General features: G+C 40.5%; 2 protein-coding genes across 6 annotated transcripts in view; both read right to left on the bottom strand.

The window, feature by feature from the left end:
- The window catches only part of ICE2 (interactor of little elongation complex ELL subunit 2), a 78,645-nt gene extending 78,288 nt beyond the window's left edge, over positions 1 to 357 (bottom strand). The window contains exon 1 of the mRNA XM_059699565.1: positions 245 to 357. The gene's annotated coding sequence lies outside the window, so the exon portion shown is untranslated. The remainder of the gene's footprint in view (positions 1 to 244) is intronic.
- Positions 1 to 19,183, bottom strand: part of RORA (RAR related orphan receptor A) — a 734,689-nt gene that overhangs the window by 10,304 nt on the left and 705,202 nt on the right. For all 5 annotated transcript variants that reach the window (XR_009453285.1, XM_059699570.1, XM_059699569.1 and 2 more), the window contains 7 exons: positions 15,782 to 15,923; positions 12,979 to 13,374; positions 5,555 to 5,676; positions 3,813 to 3,945; positions 2,766 to 2,873; positions 1,271 to 1,381; positions 245 to 357 (listed from right to left, as the gene is read on the bottom strand). Coding sequence is in view for 4 of the 5 variants with exons in the window: in XM_059699570.1 (XP_059555553.1) it covers positions 245 to 357; positions 1,271 to 1,381; positions 2,766 to 2,873; positions 3,813 to 3,945; positions 5,555 to 5,676; positions 12,979 to 13,374; positions 15,782 to 15,923 (1,125 nt within the window). In the remaining variant the exon portion in view is untranslated. The remainder of the gene's footprint in view (positions 1 to 244; positions 358 to 1,270; positions 1,382 to 2,765; positions 2,874 to 3,812; positions 3,946 to 5,554; positions 5,677 to 12,978; positions 13,375 to 15,781; positions 15,924 to 19,183) is intronic.

Raw genomic sequence — 19,183 nt, 5'->3', positions numbered from 1 at the left:
TTGTTAAAAAATTCTACTACATTATTTCCCTATTACTGTAGGGCACTTTATAAGCAATGATGATAAATAGAATTTAACCAGAAGTTTGGCCCAACAGAACTTTTTTGAAATGGAGATATTTATTCCTTTTAGTGGCCTGTTGCTTACTGATACTTTTGGGGGCTGGTCAGATGACCTACAAGGGCGCTTGGTATGTGGCAAGGGGTAATTCAAGCTATGCCAACTGGAAACCGCTGGTTCTCACCTTTGTTAGTATTCCGTCTTCTCGGTGATTCTTCTGTAGGACGTGTTGAAGAGCTAGCTGAATTTTCTGTTGCAGTTTTTCAATTTTTACCTTTTCCTGCAGCCATGAGCGATCTAAACATGAGAAATGATAGCCCTTAGTGTTCCTCAACATGGTGACAGATACCCAATTTCTCCTGACTCTTAGATGCAGAGTATCATACCACAAAGCAGAGTTAGAGACTAGCAGGCCAGTTTCACTATTCTTTCAAAATATATTCCTAAGGGAGTGGAAAACTGATCTATGACAGGTATAAAGGGTATTAAACATTTCCATTCTTACTGGTACTTAAAGGAAGGGAGGGTGCTCCCCTTCCAAAAAGGGTAGCAGTTTAAATCTAAGGTCATGTACATACAGGTACAATGAAATCACTATGGCCCTTCAAGCCTTTCTAAGAATAACATTTCTCAGTGAAATATTCATAGCAATTCTGATAGCCTTTCTAGAAATTATGGAGATAACCTTCTAATATAAGACAACTAAAACTGCCAATAGAATTCCAGATGACTTAAAAGTTGGTAATTTAGGATGAATTCTTTATGTGTAAGAATTCCAAGTAGAAGACAGTACACTGATGATCTCCAAGAGGCAGTGCTGGTGAAAACATGGATTAAATGCACATAAACTTGTAGAGGACATCCAAGTGGATTTCAGGAAAAAGTTGGATGTTATCTTGGAGACTGGTACTAAGAAGGACAACCCGACTCCACCATACCATTTCTTTTGGTGTCAGGAGGTAAATTGTGGACTGGGTTTTACTCAATTCTCATTTATTAGGAGTTTATCAGAATGGCATGAGTCTTCTTAAAAGGCAGATGTATGTGTGTGTGTGCGGGGAGGTTGTTATTTGAAAAAATTAAAAATAGGCTTAATAAGTGAGGTAGCCTCTCTTGGCAGCCTCCCGAATATTCTAAAAGTTATGGACCTTGTAAAAAGTCTCTACCTGGACAATTTTTAAACCACTTTATTTTTATTTGGTTCTGTTACCTGCTGACATCAGTACAAATGCAGAAAATAATGCAATTTCATCTTCCGTCAGGTGCATAGAACATAAACTCTTTCCAAATTCAAATACAAAGCTAATAAAGTCTTCACAACCTGCCAACATTAAAATAAAGAGAGTTTAGGGTTTTGATAATTATCCTAGGACAAAAATATGGAAGAAGGTAAAGAGGGATAGTGATAACATTTCTACAGTTTAAGAGTTTGAAATCTTAGAGGAAACATCTATTTAGCCAACATCATCATCACTACTACCATCCCTATCATCATCATCGTCATCATCATCATCATCATCATTATCATCATATCATCATTCAAAATAATCAGAGTAAACTTCTTGTGCTGAGTGATTCCTATGTTAGGTACTGCTCTAAGAAATTTCTTTGGGTTTCTTACTATTTCACAACAGCCCTATTAAGGACGGATTATTTTTATTATCCCCATTTTAGAGGTGAAAAAACAAAGTTGGAGAGGAAAGTGATATACCTAAGGTTATACATAGGAAGTAACATCCGGAGATTCTAAGTCAGGGTGCTTGATTTCAGAGCTCACACTCCTAACCAACAGAGTTTAACAGCTACAATCTTACTGAAATGTGAAAACCTCTCATTTTGATGTTTGTCTCTATTTCCTCTAAATTCTAACAAATGACATATTATAGTGGTGAAATCACTGTAACTGGTACAGAATTGAAAATATAGAATGTGAAAGTCCTATAAAAAATGATCCATTCCCCAAAGACTGGTTAAGTTTGGTGTCTATTTTTCAGATTTGCATATTATATTTACACACACACACACACACACATTATTGTATGGAAAATAATACGATAATTAATAATGTTATAAGAATAAACTGTTTCACGTACTCACAACTGTAAACCTACTTTTCCCACCCAGTATTTTAAATGGAAACAGGCTATCCACCCCTTCTGTCATTTTGATGTTTTAAAATTCACATAAGCTTTCTTGGATACTGTCCCAATCCTAATAACTATAAACCACTTTATTTAAATGATAAAATCCAATATAAATTATTCATATGGTGTATGTCAGTTTCACTTAGTAATACTTTATTTCTCTGAGATCTACATTTAATTCCCATTAATAATTACCTGAGGGCACACTTTGAACTCTTTGTTTGATTTTATGTATCAGATCACATCCTCTAATTTATCTAAATAATATGCCCCCTGCTTATCTGGATCTTAAAATTTGGAAGGACACTGAATGGATATAAATGTCTTCAGTTGCCAACTAGATAAAATGAAATATTAGATCTTCACAGGTAATACAGGCAAAGAGCATCTGAGGCATGTGAATTTTCTATAGTGTCTAGCTATAAAGTAAAATAGGTATAAAATTCTTTAATCATTGTTTCCAAATAACCAGTTTCCATATTGTTCAAAAAGAGATTTCACCCAGCTCCCACCTGTTCCTGTAACTCTGATTTAAAGACAAACAGCCAGAGACTTCCTTACCTAAGGATTTGAAGACATCAGGGCTAGCATATTTCCCATCAAAGTACACGGTGTTGTTCTGAGAGTCAAAGGCACGGCACATTCTGATGAACACCACCTCTAGAGAACCTACGCAAAGGCAGGAGGGCGTGGGTTATTCCACCTTGGCGAGTTGATTTCAAAGGCACTGATATAGAGACCCGTTTCTGAGTGAGCACCCTGGGGGTTGTGTAGCCAGTGGGTGCTCAGTCACATTGCCTCTCTGTCTAAACGGGCAAAGTTCACTATTGTAATGAAACACCTGTGCTGAAGCCAAGGTCTGCTTCACTGAAGAGAGGAGTGATTTACAAATTACTTCTTTGCCACTCTTTTATCTTGCAGTAAGAAGTTTCAGAGTTGATAATCAAACATTTATTCATATTTATTAAAACAAATAAAAAGCCCTGGCCGGGTCGTTCAGTTGGTTAGAGCATTGTTCCCATCTGCCAAGGTTGTGGGTTCGATCCCGGTCAAGGCACATACAAGAACCAACCAATAAATGCATAAATAAGTGGGACAACAAAATCTCTCTCTCTCTCTCTCTCTCTCTCTCTCTCTCTCTCTCTCTCTCTCTCTCTCTCTCTCTCCCTCCCTCCTTACCTCCCTCCCTCTTTCTCTCTCTTCCCCTTCTCTAAAATCAATTAAAAACTTAAAAAACAAACAAGCAAACAAACCCAAAAAACAAACAAAAAAAACCCCAGGGCTCTCTCTGAGTTTCCAGTCTTTTTCCTAACAACTTATTGGAAGCTCTGAGGACCTGAAGTGTAAAACAAAACACAGGCAATGGTAAAATTGGGAATGCAGGTGTCCTTCAAATTAATCTTTTCACTCAGAGAAGACTATGGAGGGAAGGTTCCCGGCAAATAGCTCCAAAACCTTTAAGAAGAATTCATTCTCTGCTAAGAGAAACCTAAGCTATTATCATCAGAGAAAAACTGTTCCCGACACCTTCCTTACCAAGCATTTCTTTAATAGGCAGGTGAAAGCAGGTTAGGAAGAGATCTCAAAATTCACTTGCAAAGCACATACCTGCTTTGAGAAGCACAATTTGATCGTTTTGACACAGTTCCATAAATCCATCGATGCGTTTGGCAAACTCCACCACGTACTGTATAGCTTCTGTGATTTTGATGGCACACAACTGCCACATCACCTCCCGCTGCTGTTAAAGAGGGAGACAGGTTAGCATCCATGGTTACCCACATCCTTGGCTCAATGGGTTTAACTATTCCTCTTCTGTAAAATCCTTCTTTGGAAATGGATTCAAACAGGCTGGAGGTTTAAAAAGTAAACAGTTGGCCAGTTATTTGATACAATGATTGCTTCCAAGTCCCTTCTCATCTTCAATTCCTCTCTTACCTCCTTAGTGGCAAAGGGACCAGGGAAGATATTATGAGCATCTATGTAGCAGAAGATGAAAATACAGGTCACTGCTTTCACCCTGAGCTGCAGAGAATAGCAAAGCAGGGTCTTCTTTTAAGCAATTATTTTGCCTTGGGGAATTTAACACCATTTTACTGGGGGAAGGGGACTATAGGGGGAGTCAATCACATGTATTGTATGCCTGTTATGCGCTAGGTGCTTTATGACACCCTTGTCTTATTTCATTTTCACAAGAGCATCTCCCTGTTTTCCATAAATGGGCACAGGTGCTCAGGGAGATTTCACAGTGAATAGGTGTCAGAGCTGGGATTCAACTCCTAGCATCTCTGACTCTGAATCCCATTCCAGACACTTTGCTGCTTCTTACTGCTTTCCTGCTTCCCTCTGTACTTCCCTTTGGCTGCTGGTATTACCCGCTATAGCAAAGACAAACAAAGGGTGTGTTGCTATTCCCAACCTGTCCTGTTTAATTCTTTTTATATACCCACTCTCCAGTTCAGTGACAGGGGAACCTGAATCAGCGGTGGTGTTTGGTTGTTCCCCCAACCTCAGTGTAAGACTGTTTCCACCAATAGGACGGGGTGGAAGAAACACTGAATTAGGAGCTGGCATCATGGTCTAGTCCTGGTGTTTGTACTCTCCAACCACATGCCAATGGAAATTAGTGTCCTCCTATGTGAAATGAGGGGCAGCCTTAGCCTAAATGCTCTCTAGGGTCCTTCCTAAGTCTGAATTTCTATATCAGGGGAAAACACCACATTTTCTTTACCCAAAGGGAGAATAAATAATTAAAAGTTCCCCTTCTCTAGCCCTGCCCTCCCATTTTGGTGGCTTGTTGATCACATTGTTTTATAGAAAAAAGTCAAGTAGCAACACTTGTCAGCCTCACACTGTTAGGTTCAGACTGGAGTGACAGTCTTGGATTCCAAACCTTCCTGTGCACATACTCTCTAAACTCCTTCGTCTGAGCCTCTTGGGACATGAGGCTAAGATTACATATTTTACATGAACTTCCTGATCTTGAATCAACATTCCATTATGATAGTGGGACAAATCCCAATTCATTTAGATTTCTGGAAACTGCTTAATGTAGTGCCCTGTTGACAAATGATAGGAGATGTGTGTACAGTTTGTTTGCTACTGCTGAATTTGTTTGCTACTGCTGAAACAGAATTTGTTTGCTACTGCTGAAATTTTGCATGCTGGCATCTCAGTAAGAAGACAAAGCCTCAAGTACATAATCAGCTCTGGAAGCAAGAGTTTTACACAGAAATCTGATATCTGAAGTAAGGCATTCATGTTTTGGCCTTTGGTAGTCTTGACCAAATCCCCTGCAGGAAAACCCCTCCCACTTTCCCTCCTCCCTTGGTAAGTTCTCCGGAGTATACCTTGTTCTGATAGTTCTCAATCTCCTCCTGCAGAAAGGTCTGCCACGTTATCTGCTGGAGCTCTTCTCTCAAGTATTGGCAAGTTTCCAGATGTGATTTAGATATATTCTGTGCAAGGTGTTCTAAGCAGAAAACAGGAGATCACGACATGAAAGCCAAGCTCTTTGGGTAATCGGTGTTTTTCCCTGCTTAATATATGCTTTAAAAAGTAATAATCAGAAAGCATCATGTGGATCCAATTTTATGATCTTTATGCACTTAAATAAGCAATCTGGAACTATTCTGTTTTTTGGAACATGAGCATGAAAGACAGGCAAAGCCAACAGTTAGCAATAAATCTTGGTGACTTCAAAGACACTCCTGACCCTGACCTTCTTCCATGCCTTTCCACCAATGTCTTGGAATGAACAAATATTGATCTAGATAGGCGTGGGAAATGATGGGCACATCCTCTTCTTGACATTTTTATAAGGACACACCTGCCATATACACTTACCTAAGTTTTACTCTTGAAAAATTAGTAAGTGGTACTCTTTTATGACAACAGCAATGCATTTCTTTAGTGTTTTTTTTTGCAGACAGCAGAACAAGCATTACTGAGGGCCTACTATGTTTGTTATACATAGTTCAGTGGTTAAGAATAGACTCTGGAACCAAAATGACTGAGTTTGAACCTCAGCCCTGCTACTTATTAGCTGTGTGATCTTGGGTAAGTTATTAAACCTCTCTGTGTTTTGGTTTCTTAATTGTAAAAAGGAAGGTAGTATCTATTCCATAGGGCTTCTGTGAGAATTAAATGAGTTGAGCATTTAGGGAGAGTTACAAAGTGAGTGCTAGCTAACATTAGTTCTTATTATACTAGAGTATAGGGACTTGGAAGATATTATAAGAGATAGATGCCAAAAAAGCTTCTCTAGGAATTTATAATGTGGTGAGCATGTATGGACATTCTGAAAGGACAATTCAAGGCATGAGACAATAAAGGATAAAGTTGAGCCCAGCCTGTGTGGCTCAGTGGTTGAGCACTGACCCATGAATCAGGAGGTCATGATTTGATTCCCAGTCAGAGCACATGCCTAGGTTGTTTGGGGCATGCAGGAGGCAGCCGATCAATAATTCTCATCATTGATGTTTCTCTCTTGCCGGGGTCCAGCCCCAGCAGGTCCAGGGGTCCCCAAAGGTGTAGACGGAGTCGGCGAAGAAGGAAGGACACGGAGACAGCGTTCAGTTGATCAGCAGCCTAGCCAGGATCTCTAGCCCGGATCTCCAGCCAAGTTCTGGTCTGGATCTCCAGAGAGGTTCTGCTTTGGATCTCCAGCGAGGTTCTGTAGCCATGTTCCCTCGCTAGGTTCTCCAGCCAGGTTCTGTCCAGGCTCTCCAGTCAGGTTCAGTGTCCAGGTTCCAGTCAGGTTCTCCTGCCAATCTCTGCAGTCAGGTTCAGTCCAGGATCCCTTGCCATGTTCTCCCGCTAGGCTCTGTCTCTAGGCTCCGATGCCAGTCCCTGTCCAGGATCCTTCGGCATGCTCTCGCCAGCGAAGTTCTTCTGTCTCTAGAGAACGTTCTGTGTAGGTTCTGTGCCTAGGCTCTGTCTCTCTTGGTCCTGTCTTCCAAGCCCTGTGTCCTTAGTTCTGTGTTCTGAGTTCTGAGTGTTTCTGTCTTGTTACAACTGTATTTATACCAGTTGATTCAATCCTATCAATCTCTATTACAAAGGTTAGGGCGTTTCTTATCTCCATTCCAGGGAGAAAAGATTATGTAGTTTAAGCATGATTGTTCGTAGTTAAAGGGATTAATTACCCGCCTGGCACTTAGTTGAGGGGTTTTATTCCCTCCCTAACTTCAGGGGAAAATCCCTACCTGGGGATTCAACCTTTCTCTGAGAGGTGACCTTGGTTAAAACACAGCGCCAAGAAGGTGAGCAAACATATTAAGAACCGTATGCCATATATGCCAGGTCCCTTGAAACAGCAAGGATGGACCGGCTCCCGGCACTCTCTCCCTTCCTCTCTCTGACATCAATCCTATAAAATAAAAGGCTAATATGCAAATTATCTGCTCGACCAGGAGTTTGACTAGGGGGTGGGGCCAGCAGGCCAATTTCCCACACCTCCTCCCCCTGGTGAGCCTGCTGAATTGGTGCGGGTGAGCCAGACCCCAACTGTGCATGAATTCGTGCATTAAGCCTCTAGTAAAAAATATTTTTAAAAAAATGTAAAGTTGAATCATATCAGAAGAGAAAGAAAAAATGATAATAGATGCTGTCAGGGAAGGGAGAGGTGAATGATTTTGCCTTAGGGAAATTAGTGGGTGCTTCTCGGCAGCAGAAGAAGGGCATTTGAATTGGAGCCTGAAGGATGGGTAGGTGGAGGCCACCTGAAGGAGCCTGAAGGATTGGTAGGTGGAGGCCAGTGGTGTGAGGGGTAGGCCAGTTCTACATTCGAGGGAGGGCCGATGAAGGAACCAACATAGCATTTATAGGACAGGAAGATGTGATAAAGGGATAGAATCAAAATAGAAATATGAGAAGGTAAGAGTCCAAATCCTGAAGGATCTTGAGTGTTAGGATTGAGTCTGGACTTGATAAAACAAAAGGAGTACACAGGATTCTCCAGGAGTAGAGGTACTGAACACTGCACCTGGGGAAACAGAACCAGCAGGTCTGTGATTGGATTGGAGGACGGAGAAGATGGGGGCAGCAGGGCCACATAGAAGGCTGCTGGAACTAGATGTGAGGGACTAAGAGCTGGAAGCAGGCTGGCAATCATTGTTATGGAAGGGAAGGATAGTGAAAAGTTTTAAAAGAAAAATTGATAAGATTCTGTGAATATGAAACCATACCAAAAAGGAATCCCCCATCTCAGGGCCTTGAATATTAAATAGGAACGCCATTTAAAAGAATGGTGTTCAATGTAAACTGGTTAACAGTAGTAAGACTATTTATTTATCTGGGAATTTGTTGCTGCTTTTTGTCAAAACAGAATCAGATTTGTCTGCATGAAAATAGAGCAAGCTCACCTCCAGGAAGCCTGAAATTAGAGCAAGCATGTCACACTCATGGCCGGTGGGCTGCAAGCGGCCCACAACAAATATTTTTGCGGCCTAGCCAATATAATGGTATGTAAGAAACATTTTAATAAAAACTTCATAACTTAATTTTTACAATATCCTGTTATACATAATTATTAATAATGAACTACAATGTTTGCTAATGACTACTATAATCTGGTTGCATTCATTTCCCTTACGTGCCTTGCGTAAGGCACCACTTCTCTCCACTAATACTAGCAGCGAATATGTTAGGGCTGATTGCCTTGTCATTAGTCTTGGACTGACTTCTTTGGTGTGCGCAACTGGAAATATTTCACTTTTGGAGAACAAGAAAAATAGGTTTATTTGCATTACACTTATTAATTTGTGCAGTTATTCAGTATCTGGTAAGTTAATGTTCAAGAAAAAATATTAGTTTTTTAAAAAATGTTTTATTATTTTATGTTAACGATTACTCATTTATTTCAGCCCTTCGTATTCAGCATGACTCTATCAAAATAAACCTACGTTTCTGTGAAAATTGAAGCTTTTGCTTTTTTGCGGCCCACATAAACTTAAATCTTGTTTATTTGGCCCGAGTTAGCCTTTGAGTTTAACATGCTTGCTTTAGAGACACTGGGACAATAAATCTTAATGGCCCTATTCACAACACACAGCAACAAAACAATACAAATCAATATCATAAAAATAGAACACGAACAAAAGAAACGAATTTAAAGGAAAGACACAGAGAAGCTGAGAGGAAGAGGGAGAAGCCAGTAAATCATCTGTCTTAGAATTAATGACATTTGTGAAGAGGAGAATAAAGACAAAAATAATGGGAAGTCAGAAACAAGCAGTGTGTAAATAAGTCTGTGAACTATGGCCTATAGAAAGAGCGTCACTATAGAAGACAGATTCCAGAATGTAAACCAAGTTTTGCAGATATGAAAAAAATGATGAATAGTTCACAGAGAAACGGGGATCCTGTGAGGAAAAGGGAGCGAAGAAGATCATAGTGCTCTCTTCCAGATCATGCTTTTTCCCAGTTAATATGGTCAGCATGTTGTTATTTCACTTCATCCTAAAAATCGTTCCCACTCACCCCTACCTGTTTGGGTCCAGCTTTCTGTAGTGGAAGTGAATGATACAATGTATGTGACTAACCAGTAGAGGGCAGTGGCTGCTTTCTTGCCAACTGCTCACCAACTGCCTTTGACTCCCGATTCACGAGTGGATTTGGCAAGTGTAAGATCTTAGACACTTTGCTGTTTTCAAATCTCCACTTCAGCGAAGGAGAACATGTCAGACTGAGTAAAAGTCAGCAAGTTAGTGTGGTCTCTCAGCAAAACAGCCTGGAATAGTGAAACACTTGGAACTAGGAGTTAGGAGACCTGGTTTCTGGTCTGAGTTCAGAGGATAACTCACGCTCTGATGGGCAAATCAGCTCACTCCTCAATCAGGATAGCTTCATCAATACGGCCAAGGTCTAGATACTTCAGATGGAAAATCCTGACTTCTGAGTTAGTCACAGATTTTCTCAGTGGGAAGGAACGTTAGACATCATCTGGTCCAAACTCTTTTCAGTTTACAGATAATAACAATATTAATAGTGATGATAATTAATACTTACGTAGCATTTACTATGTGCCACCCTTATAATATATATTCAGAATATATATATATATATATTTTTTTTCTTTTCTTTTTTATTATTTAATCTTTGTAACAACCCTAGGAGGAAGGTACTAGTATTATCTCCATTTTATAGAAGTGTCATAGGTGGCAAGTGGCCAATTTTAAACACACACAGTTTGGCTCCAGAGTCTTTATACTCAATTGGTAGAGAGACTATAGCTTGCAGAGTTTACATGATTTATACTGGGTTGTAGAACCTTTCGCAAAGCCAGGACCACAACCCATATAAGCTGACTTCTTGTCTCACGCTTTGCCCAGCATGTCACTGTCTCTCTTGCATGGGCTTTAGTTTTTTTATTACAGTATAGTTGCAGTTAGTTTTTTTTAATGAGCCTAGATGGCTTATCTAGAGTATGTAATTCAGGTACTAATTATACATCAAGGGCAACACTTCCTGGCCATGAATGCAGACATATTCCCATTAAAAGTAATGGATTGTGGATACTATTATTGAAAGAATTGGGCTTCCAATATGTTAATTTATAATTTATTTTCCAATTGAATAATGTTTTCATTTGTTTAAAATCTGATGACAAAATTTAGCCTAAAATGGAGTCAAGAGTCTTAGTTAACGAGATAGCAGGACTTAAGCCCAAAAGGAAATACAGCTGTGAAGAAGGAACAGCAAAGTCTTTGGTCACTTCTAGGCTACTCTTAACTCTTCACACTATTTTGTACAAGTAAGTGGGATAGAAAATATCCTTTTCAGATAAATTCTTGTTTAAGTTTTGGGTGTTGGACTTAGTGACAAGTTAAGTTTATTCATCCTGGAAAATGCCACAACACATGTAAAAACTCCCTCATTTAGGAAAACCTGGAGAATGTATGAGGGCATCGAGCTCCCAGACTACACTGGGAGATGACACGAGAGGAAGAGGAAACTGGTTTGTGGGGGAAGAGGAAGTTGGGGGAATCTGCTTAGCATTTCTGGCCCCACTCAGGTACTCACAAGTACACATTTAGCCTAAGTGCCACCTTCACGGGAAACACTTCTGCTAAGTCCTGTGGATTTATTTCACGGCTGAATATTTGATAAGCAAACTGGATAGACTCACTAGTATTTAGGGTAAGGTGGAAGCAGACCCAAGGTAAAGTGAGCCAGGTCATTTTTCATGATATCATGTCCGCTTTCAATCAAATCCTTATTCATTTCTGAAAATTTTACTTTCATTACCATTCTGCTTAAGGCTCAGCCAACCAAGATTTCATGACAAAAATGTAAGGTTTTTGTTCTAGTTCAAGAAAAATAAAATCAAACCTACCTCTGCTCAGCTTGGCTTCTAGTTCAGAGGTTTCTCTGTTAATCAAAAGAGCTGCGATCCACCTTTCGCGCTGCTCAGTGGTTACAGACCAGGCTTAAAATGGCCCTGCTCTTGAGGATTTAAATTTAGACCCATAAAGAGGCGCTTGTGCAAAAACCGTAAAGAACATTCAATTTGTTCTATTTGGAGAGATATTTTACTGGAAATATAAATTTCACTTAGAAATGTTTTACGGGGTACAGAGGTGGGGAAGCCATCTAAAGAGCACAACCGCTTTTCCTGTGAACTGGGGATTTCGGTGCTCAAGTCAGCACCCGCCCGTGCCTTTCCATCTGAAGTCTTTATTCTCTCTGCGTATTAACTGAGCCATCGCCACAGCAGCTAATTGAAATATCCCAAAGGATTATAACCTTGTGTGAGGAGTCATGGGGAGGGACAGATCAAATTCTAAAACCGCACAGGTTCTTATCAAAGTTCCTCTGACAACAGTGCTGCCCTTAAAAATCGATTAAATATATCAGAGGATGCTAACACAGCCTCCTTGAAATGGAAAGTTTTTCATTGTCTGTGTTGTTAACATTTCTAGGTCACATCACCCAAGAAGCAAAAATGTCACAGGAATAAGAAATTGACAGGATATTTTTCTTTCTTTCTTTTTTTGTTGTTGTGTGTGTGTGGGTGTTTTTTTTTTTTTTTTTGTGTGTGTGTGTATGGTGAGTCTTCTATGAAAAACACCAGTTTTGTCACCAATATCCATCATCAAAACATTCTGGCAAATAAAGAAGCCCATTTCCCTTTAACATCTATAGCATACACCAGGATTGCAACACTTGCAGGCATGGGCAATCACACAGATGGGGGAAGTGGGGCGGGCCCACCTCAAGGTGTTAGCTGATGCCACTTAATTGTTGCTGGTCCCTTATACCTCGATTATTTGCTCCCTCCCATAAGAAGCTGACTATCTGAATTTTTATGTGGACCAGTTTTTAAATTTTGGCAACTGATTCAAAAATTTAAAACTCTGTATTAATCCGAAAATATATTATGGGCCAGATTCAGTTTGTGGACTGCCATTTTTATGACTTCAGGTATAAAGCAATACCTGGAATATAAGTACGTAAATAACTAATGAAGTTAATGGGGCCCTTCCCTGGACTTACCAGTTTTCTGTGGCATTTTAAGACTGCTTTAAGTTCATGTCGACCCATCTCTGAAGCTGAGAGGTCAAGGTTTCTCTTGCATATACAATGAAATAGTGGACAGTCAAAAGCAAGGGGGCAGGTGGGATTATGAAGTGGCCCAAAGGGTAAAGGTATATTTCCCTTCTAGCTCCATCATTTTAATAACATCATAACTCATTAGAGGAAAGCCAGGCATATCCTATTTACTTCATAGGGCATAAATAGCACATCCCAATAGAAACATGGAAGCCATTACCTAGTTCTGCCATGGACACAGTTGGAGAAGTCTCTCCATTGGTGAAGGAACAGTAGGGAAAGAAGCCTGATGCTGGTGTGTAGTCACATATTGGTTCTGGTTTGATTCCATTGATATCAAGACCTGACTGGTCTGGGGAAGGCTGTATGTCCAGGTAGAAGCTGCTGACGGCAGAGTCTGCCTTGCTCCCCTCAGGGGTGTGCCCGTCGATGTAGTTGCTGAGGTCGTCGTGTAGTTCCGTCAGCCCGTTGGCCGAGATGTTGTAGGTTGGAGTCAGCGGCTCGGCCTCTCCGGGCTGCTGCTGGTGGTCTCGCTGCTGCTGCTGCATCCGGTGCTTCTGCACTTCTGCGTACAAGCTGTCTCTCTGCTTCTTCGACATTCGGCCAAATTTTACAGCTGGAAGACACAAGCCAAACCACACCATATACAATGTGCTTTTCTTCACTCTCCTTTCCGGCATGCTTTAGGGGTTCCTTTGAAGTCTCAGACAATCTCAATCAAAACCCACATAACCACAAAATAAGGATGTGATCCAACAGTCCCACCCCACACCCACAACAGCGAAGACACATCCCAGAGGAACGAAGGACGAGTAGGTAGGAGAGACCTGGGGCAATGACCACCCATGGTTTCCTGCTGTCATAAGACCCTATGCTCAGTGGGAGCCACTGGTATGTGACTGAGCGGGTTTGTTCATCCCCACTCACGTGGCTGGGATGGACCACCTCTCTCTCTTCATGGTGTTCAGATTAATGTACAGACTCAGAGGTACATCGAGGCACAAGCAGTCATACCTCCATTTTCATTCATTCCACTATTCTGAACACTCAAATGAGTTCCTTCCCAATCAAACAGCTGAACCTGCGGCTTCACTGAGAGACCTAAACAGACTGAAGGAGGCCTTTGCGACTCCCTGAGTTACGTCTCTGAGTCTACCGGAAAAGCCCCTCCCCTACACTGGGTCATGGCGGCCCTTGTAAAATGCTTGGACCCACATTTAAATGACACTTCCTACTGTTCTTATTTTGCCTCAAGTAAAAAGAGTATCAGAATTCTGGAAAGGGCAAACACTATTTAAGATCCCTCCCCGTCAGACAAATTTGTGTTCTCGACACTTCTACTTGGGAGGTTCCGTATTTAAAGTGGAGCAATGATTGTAATAACTCTCCAGTTCATTCGGAATCCCAAATGATTTCTCCTGAAACACCGATATATCGGAGGGAAACACCCTATGATTTCCTGGTCTGAGCTCTCCCACCAACCGATTTATTTTTCAGCTCAACCCTGCCTATGTGGATTAAGCCTCTACTAGAGGGATTAAAATTTCCTAATTGTGGTTAAATTGATACCTGATGGGGTGGGTGAATTCAACTACTTAACCACAATCATAATTTGGTGAGTCTATGGGAAAGAGGCAGGATAAATGGATATGAAGTTGGGAACCAGGGCCACCATCTGTTAGATTCTTTTTCCACCAAGGAAAACACTCACTGTCTTTTTGCAGAGAGGGAACGAGTGAGCTTGATACTGGTCAATTTCTGGGTTCTAGGACTGAAGGAACGAACTTGGGTGGGGCTAGTTAGATAGCATGTAGGCTGATGTGGGCTCTGAATGTCAGACCTAAATTTGCATAAGCTCTCACTCAAATTCACTCTAAGCCCACAACAACGTGCACTGTCACTTCTATACAAAACCTCTGGGAGGCATACTGAAGGCATTTTACTAGTATTTCTGTGTGGAAGAATCTGTGTTCTAGAACACTCAAGGGGATTGATACCATAGGTGAAACTTGTTCTGTGTACTCTGAATGGTGTTTTAACGTCTGCCTGGATATTAACAACAGTAATCACACCATCCTGTAGGTGAAATGAAAAGATCAGCTATTGAGAAAATGCACACACAGCTTGTGATTTTAATTTACAAGTTCCTAAAAGATGAGCCCAACTTTGAGGATGAAATCTGCAGAGCTGCATACCACAGGAGTTTCTGAGAATACGGTGTAAGTTCTGGGACTTGAACATCTGATTATGGGAAGACAGGCTTTCAGAAGGCCTGCCCAGCATCCTGAAGTACTTTTCCACAGGCTGGAAGAGATGTTTCCTTCAAAGGGATCTCTTAAGAGAGCCAGCCAGTATACTTGGAAAAGTCCTGAAAAATGTACCCTCTGTACTTTCTGCCCAGTTTCCTTATTTAAGAATAACTGCCTTGAAATCTGGTGTTGATTATTCAGTGCACTTAAGATAGTTTTCCAGGAAGATCGTGAAATGTTCTGCAACTGAGTGGTAGATGGTCTCTATTTCTTAAAATAGCTTCTTTTAATGAAAAGAACATTTGTCATCGAGCCACATTTTGCACTATTTTCACACATTCTGCATGTACAAATATTTGACTTTGGCATGTGATTCAAAATATGCAGTTAGCATAAAAGCCAATTCAACCCAATAAATTCACTAGTGTAAAGCATGTAACAATTAGCTCTCACCTGTGTGTTTCCTTCTGGGGAAAATGCCTGTAGGAGGTATATTTATTAAGGCCCTCAGATGACAATAACCTTTCATCAATTCATCCACCTGTAATATCTTAAACATAAAAAAATCCGAAGGTGTTCTGACCACACTTTCCAAGCACCATGCCATCAGCCAGCCAGCTGACTCGGATGGATTATGGAAGAGGAAATAACTGCCGTGAAACCCACAAAACCGCCAGGGGTGGGAGGGCATATTTTGGCAGATCTGGGTCCGGGTTTTGGAAGGCACTTTCATAACCCCATGTCACCACCCTACAATTCAAGCTGAGTGCTCACCATCTCGAGACATCCCTACAGCAAGGCATTTCTGTAATCGACAGTGTTGGCAGCGGTTTCTACTGGTTCGATCAATCAAACAGTTCTTCTGACGAGGACAGGAGTAGGTGGCATTGCTTTGCTGACTTCTCCTGAAAAAGCCCTGTGATTCGGTTATAAAATATAAAACAGGTTAGTGTCAGTTTGAGCTGTATGATACTAAAGGCAGTATACTAAGAACTGAGCGGCATTAATATTTAATGAGAATTAAACTTGTAGCGGAATCATCCAGGAGGCCATTAATGAAATTAAAGTCACTTCTTTTTCCTTGAGTAAAATTGATCCCCAGAGTCCAATCCTCCATCCCTTACACAGGCAAAACTTTCTTGAACTCCAGCAGACAGTTGCCAGGCCCTGTTCTTGGCTTCTGATGGCCAAAGCAATGTGTTGATGTAACAGCACAAAGACACTTTTATTTAACCTTTATCTCCTATATATATTTTAGTAGAGTAAACACAAAACACTTCTCTGGATGTCCAGAGACAGGGAAAAATGCATCCTTACTGTAACCCAGGGAAGCTGCAATCCTCCTACAGGTTGGTAATCTCTACTAACCCACTGAAATTCACCGCGCTTTAGGTGTCTTGCATTCCCCAAGTCAGAATCTACTGGCCCAAGAAGTTAAAGATGCTTGGACGAATTATTTTGGCAGATCAATCAGATTGGGAATACGCAACCTTGACAATTTGAAAACACCACATGACCTTTACGATTTAACAAATCCAATCTGATGTTCATCAAGTTCTACTTATTTGTTAAGCAATGTGTTGGAGATGAGAGGGTGAACAAAAACACATAAGGAACTGCTGACTTCAAGGATTTCATTCATTCACTCACTAATTTTTGCTAACTTCTTGAGTTGGATCCTTAATAGCTCATTAATTTTTAGTATTTATTCTTAAAAGCTACAAGGTTTCCTTTTAGTTATGTTTTAGTAGCAACCCACAAGTTTTGCCATGTAGTATTTTCATTATCATTCCATTGAAAACATGCCTTAATTTTAAATAGAGTTCTTTAATCCATATGTTATTTAGAAGCACATTTCTTAATATCCAATGATATGGGTGGTTTGGGGTTATCTTTTTATTGTTGAGTTATCTCTCAGTGGGTTTGAAGTGCTCTGAAGAAAGAGCAGGAACCAGAGTTAATTCTATGAAGCAGAGCCATGAAGTACAAGAGTATTATCATCCTCAGATCTTTAAAAGTTAAGATAGATGATGCCAACCAAGGAGACACTAGTGGGGTTAGTGCCACTGGAGGGGAGAGATAAATCCTGAAGAACTGGCAGAGTGGTGGGCAGGTTGGAAAGGATATACTCTTTCACCTAAAGATTTTTCTGGACGGCAACTTAGCAGTTGTATCAAAATCCTTAAAAATGACCTCTCTCTCGAACCAATAATTGCTTTTTTACGGAGTATATTCTTTTTTTAAAAAATATGTATTTTATTGATTTTTTTTTTACAGAGAGGAAGGGAGAGGGATAGAGAGTTAGAAACATCGATCAGCTGCCTCCTGCAATCAAGGTACATGCCCTTGACCAGAATCGAACCTGGGACCCTTCAGTCTGCAGGCCGATGCTGTATCCACGGAACCAAACCAGTTAGGGCTAGGGAGTATATTCTTTTTTTTTTATTGCTTAAAGTATTACAAAGGGTATTACATATGTGTCCATTTTATCCCCCCGCCCTAGACAGTCCCCTAGCCTCCCCTATTCCCCAGTGTCTTAATGGGAGTATATTCTAAAAGGATGTTAAGAACAGTACAAATATTTATCTGCAAGGATGTCCATCACAGCACTATCTGTAATATAAAAAATTTAGAAGGATGCTAAATGTCCAACATTAATGAATTGGAAGTATCATTGGATATCCACACATTCAGCAACCATTAAAAATGGAATTTCAGAAATATAATTAATGACACAAAAAGGTATTAAAATATACTGCTAAATTTAAAAGAACAGCTAAAGATTAAAGACAATATAATCCAATTTTTAAAAAAAAGAATCCATATAATTAACATAGAAGAAACTGGAAAATTATGCCCCCAAATGAAAAGATTTGGCACCGGTTGGTGAGGCCACATGTGATTTTCATTTTCTTTCTGCTTATCTGTGCTTTCTGATTTTTCTATAATGTGCAGGTGGAAGGTATGTGAGGCACTCGGGAAAAATAGTCTAGTACACCTGCTTCCTTTTGTGATGGCTGGGGGACTATGTGGCTTAAGTCAATGGATACAGTGATATGAACTCAATTCCTTCCTTTTGGAAGCCAACTTGGGATGAGAGGGAAGGAGCAGGGCGCTGACAACTCATCTCCTCTCTGCTCTCTGCCAAGCTGCTCACTAACCTCAACGTGGGCAAGGCTTGTCTCTCTGTTGTACTTTAAACCTTCCTTATATCAAGTCTGGCCTCTTCTGTGAAGCAATTTCTCTTTTCTCAAAATATCTAAAGCTGTGGGTTGTTTTTTATTTCCTCTGTGAAGAGGAAGTGAGAAGAAGGAAAGCTTTCTTTGGAGCTTAATGGTGAGAATTCAAGAAAATATAAATGGTAACAGAAGCAGATAATCCTTAGAAAGAGATACCAAGAGGCCAGCTGTCTAGGTATTCAGTTTAGTTTGAGACATAATCTCTGTCAAAGCTAAAAGGTATTTTTTTGGAGATTGTACCACCATGCAGATCCTCTGTGTCTGAATCTATCACTGCAAATGTCTAGGGTCAGGAATTATTTGCTTTTCCTTTAGTTGAGGCTGAATTTTGCTTGCTTGACAATGTTCCACTTTATTCTATGATCACTAAATATGGAGAATGTCTAAGTGATCTCTTTGTTTTCTTCAAATGGAAGCAGTAGTTGTCAGTTGCCAAGCTAACAATCAATATTTAGTCTGTACACCAAATCATAGCATCTGCCACCTTTCTTTCTAGGGTCTTTTCTACCTTTAGTATTTTTTCTCAGGATCATATCCAATTTCTCTGCTTTCTTCAAAAACCTGAAACCTAGAATTAGATACAGCTCTCGAATAATGACTGAGTCATTAACAAAACGAATGCTACTTTTTCGTTTTCATGTATTAAACTCAAGTTAACATCGACCACCACTAATAAAGTTCCAGAATGTTAGCAAAGAAGCCATATATAACCACCAGTTTGCTCTGCTATAAGGCAACTCTGAGAGGGCATGGAGGAGGAGGAGGAGGAGGAGGAGGAGGAGGAGGAGGAGGAGGAGGAGGGGCTAGGGACAGCAAGTGAGCAAATAGACACCCTGCTCTTCACAGCACCATTTATTGCTCACTAAGCCAGTTGAGCATGTGCCTAGAGTAGCAGAACTAAGAACTAGAGAAGAGATCTTTCTTTTGGACTAAGTCA

The sequence above is a fragment of the Myotis daubentonii genome, chromosome 1 (genome assembly GCF_963259705.1).
Source record: "Myotis daubentonii chromosome 1, mMyoDau2.1, whole genome shotgun sequence".
NCBI classification, from domain to species: domain Eukaryota; kingdom Metazoa; phylum Chordata; class Mammalia; order Chiroptera; family Vespertilionidae; genus Myotis; species Myotis daubentonii.
The sequence above is the reverse complement of the archived record's forward strand: the minus strand, read 5'-3'. Positions and strand labels throughout refer to the sequence as shown.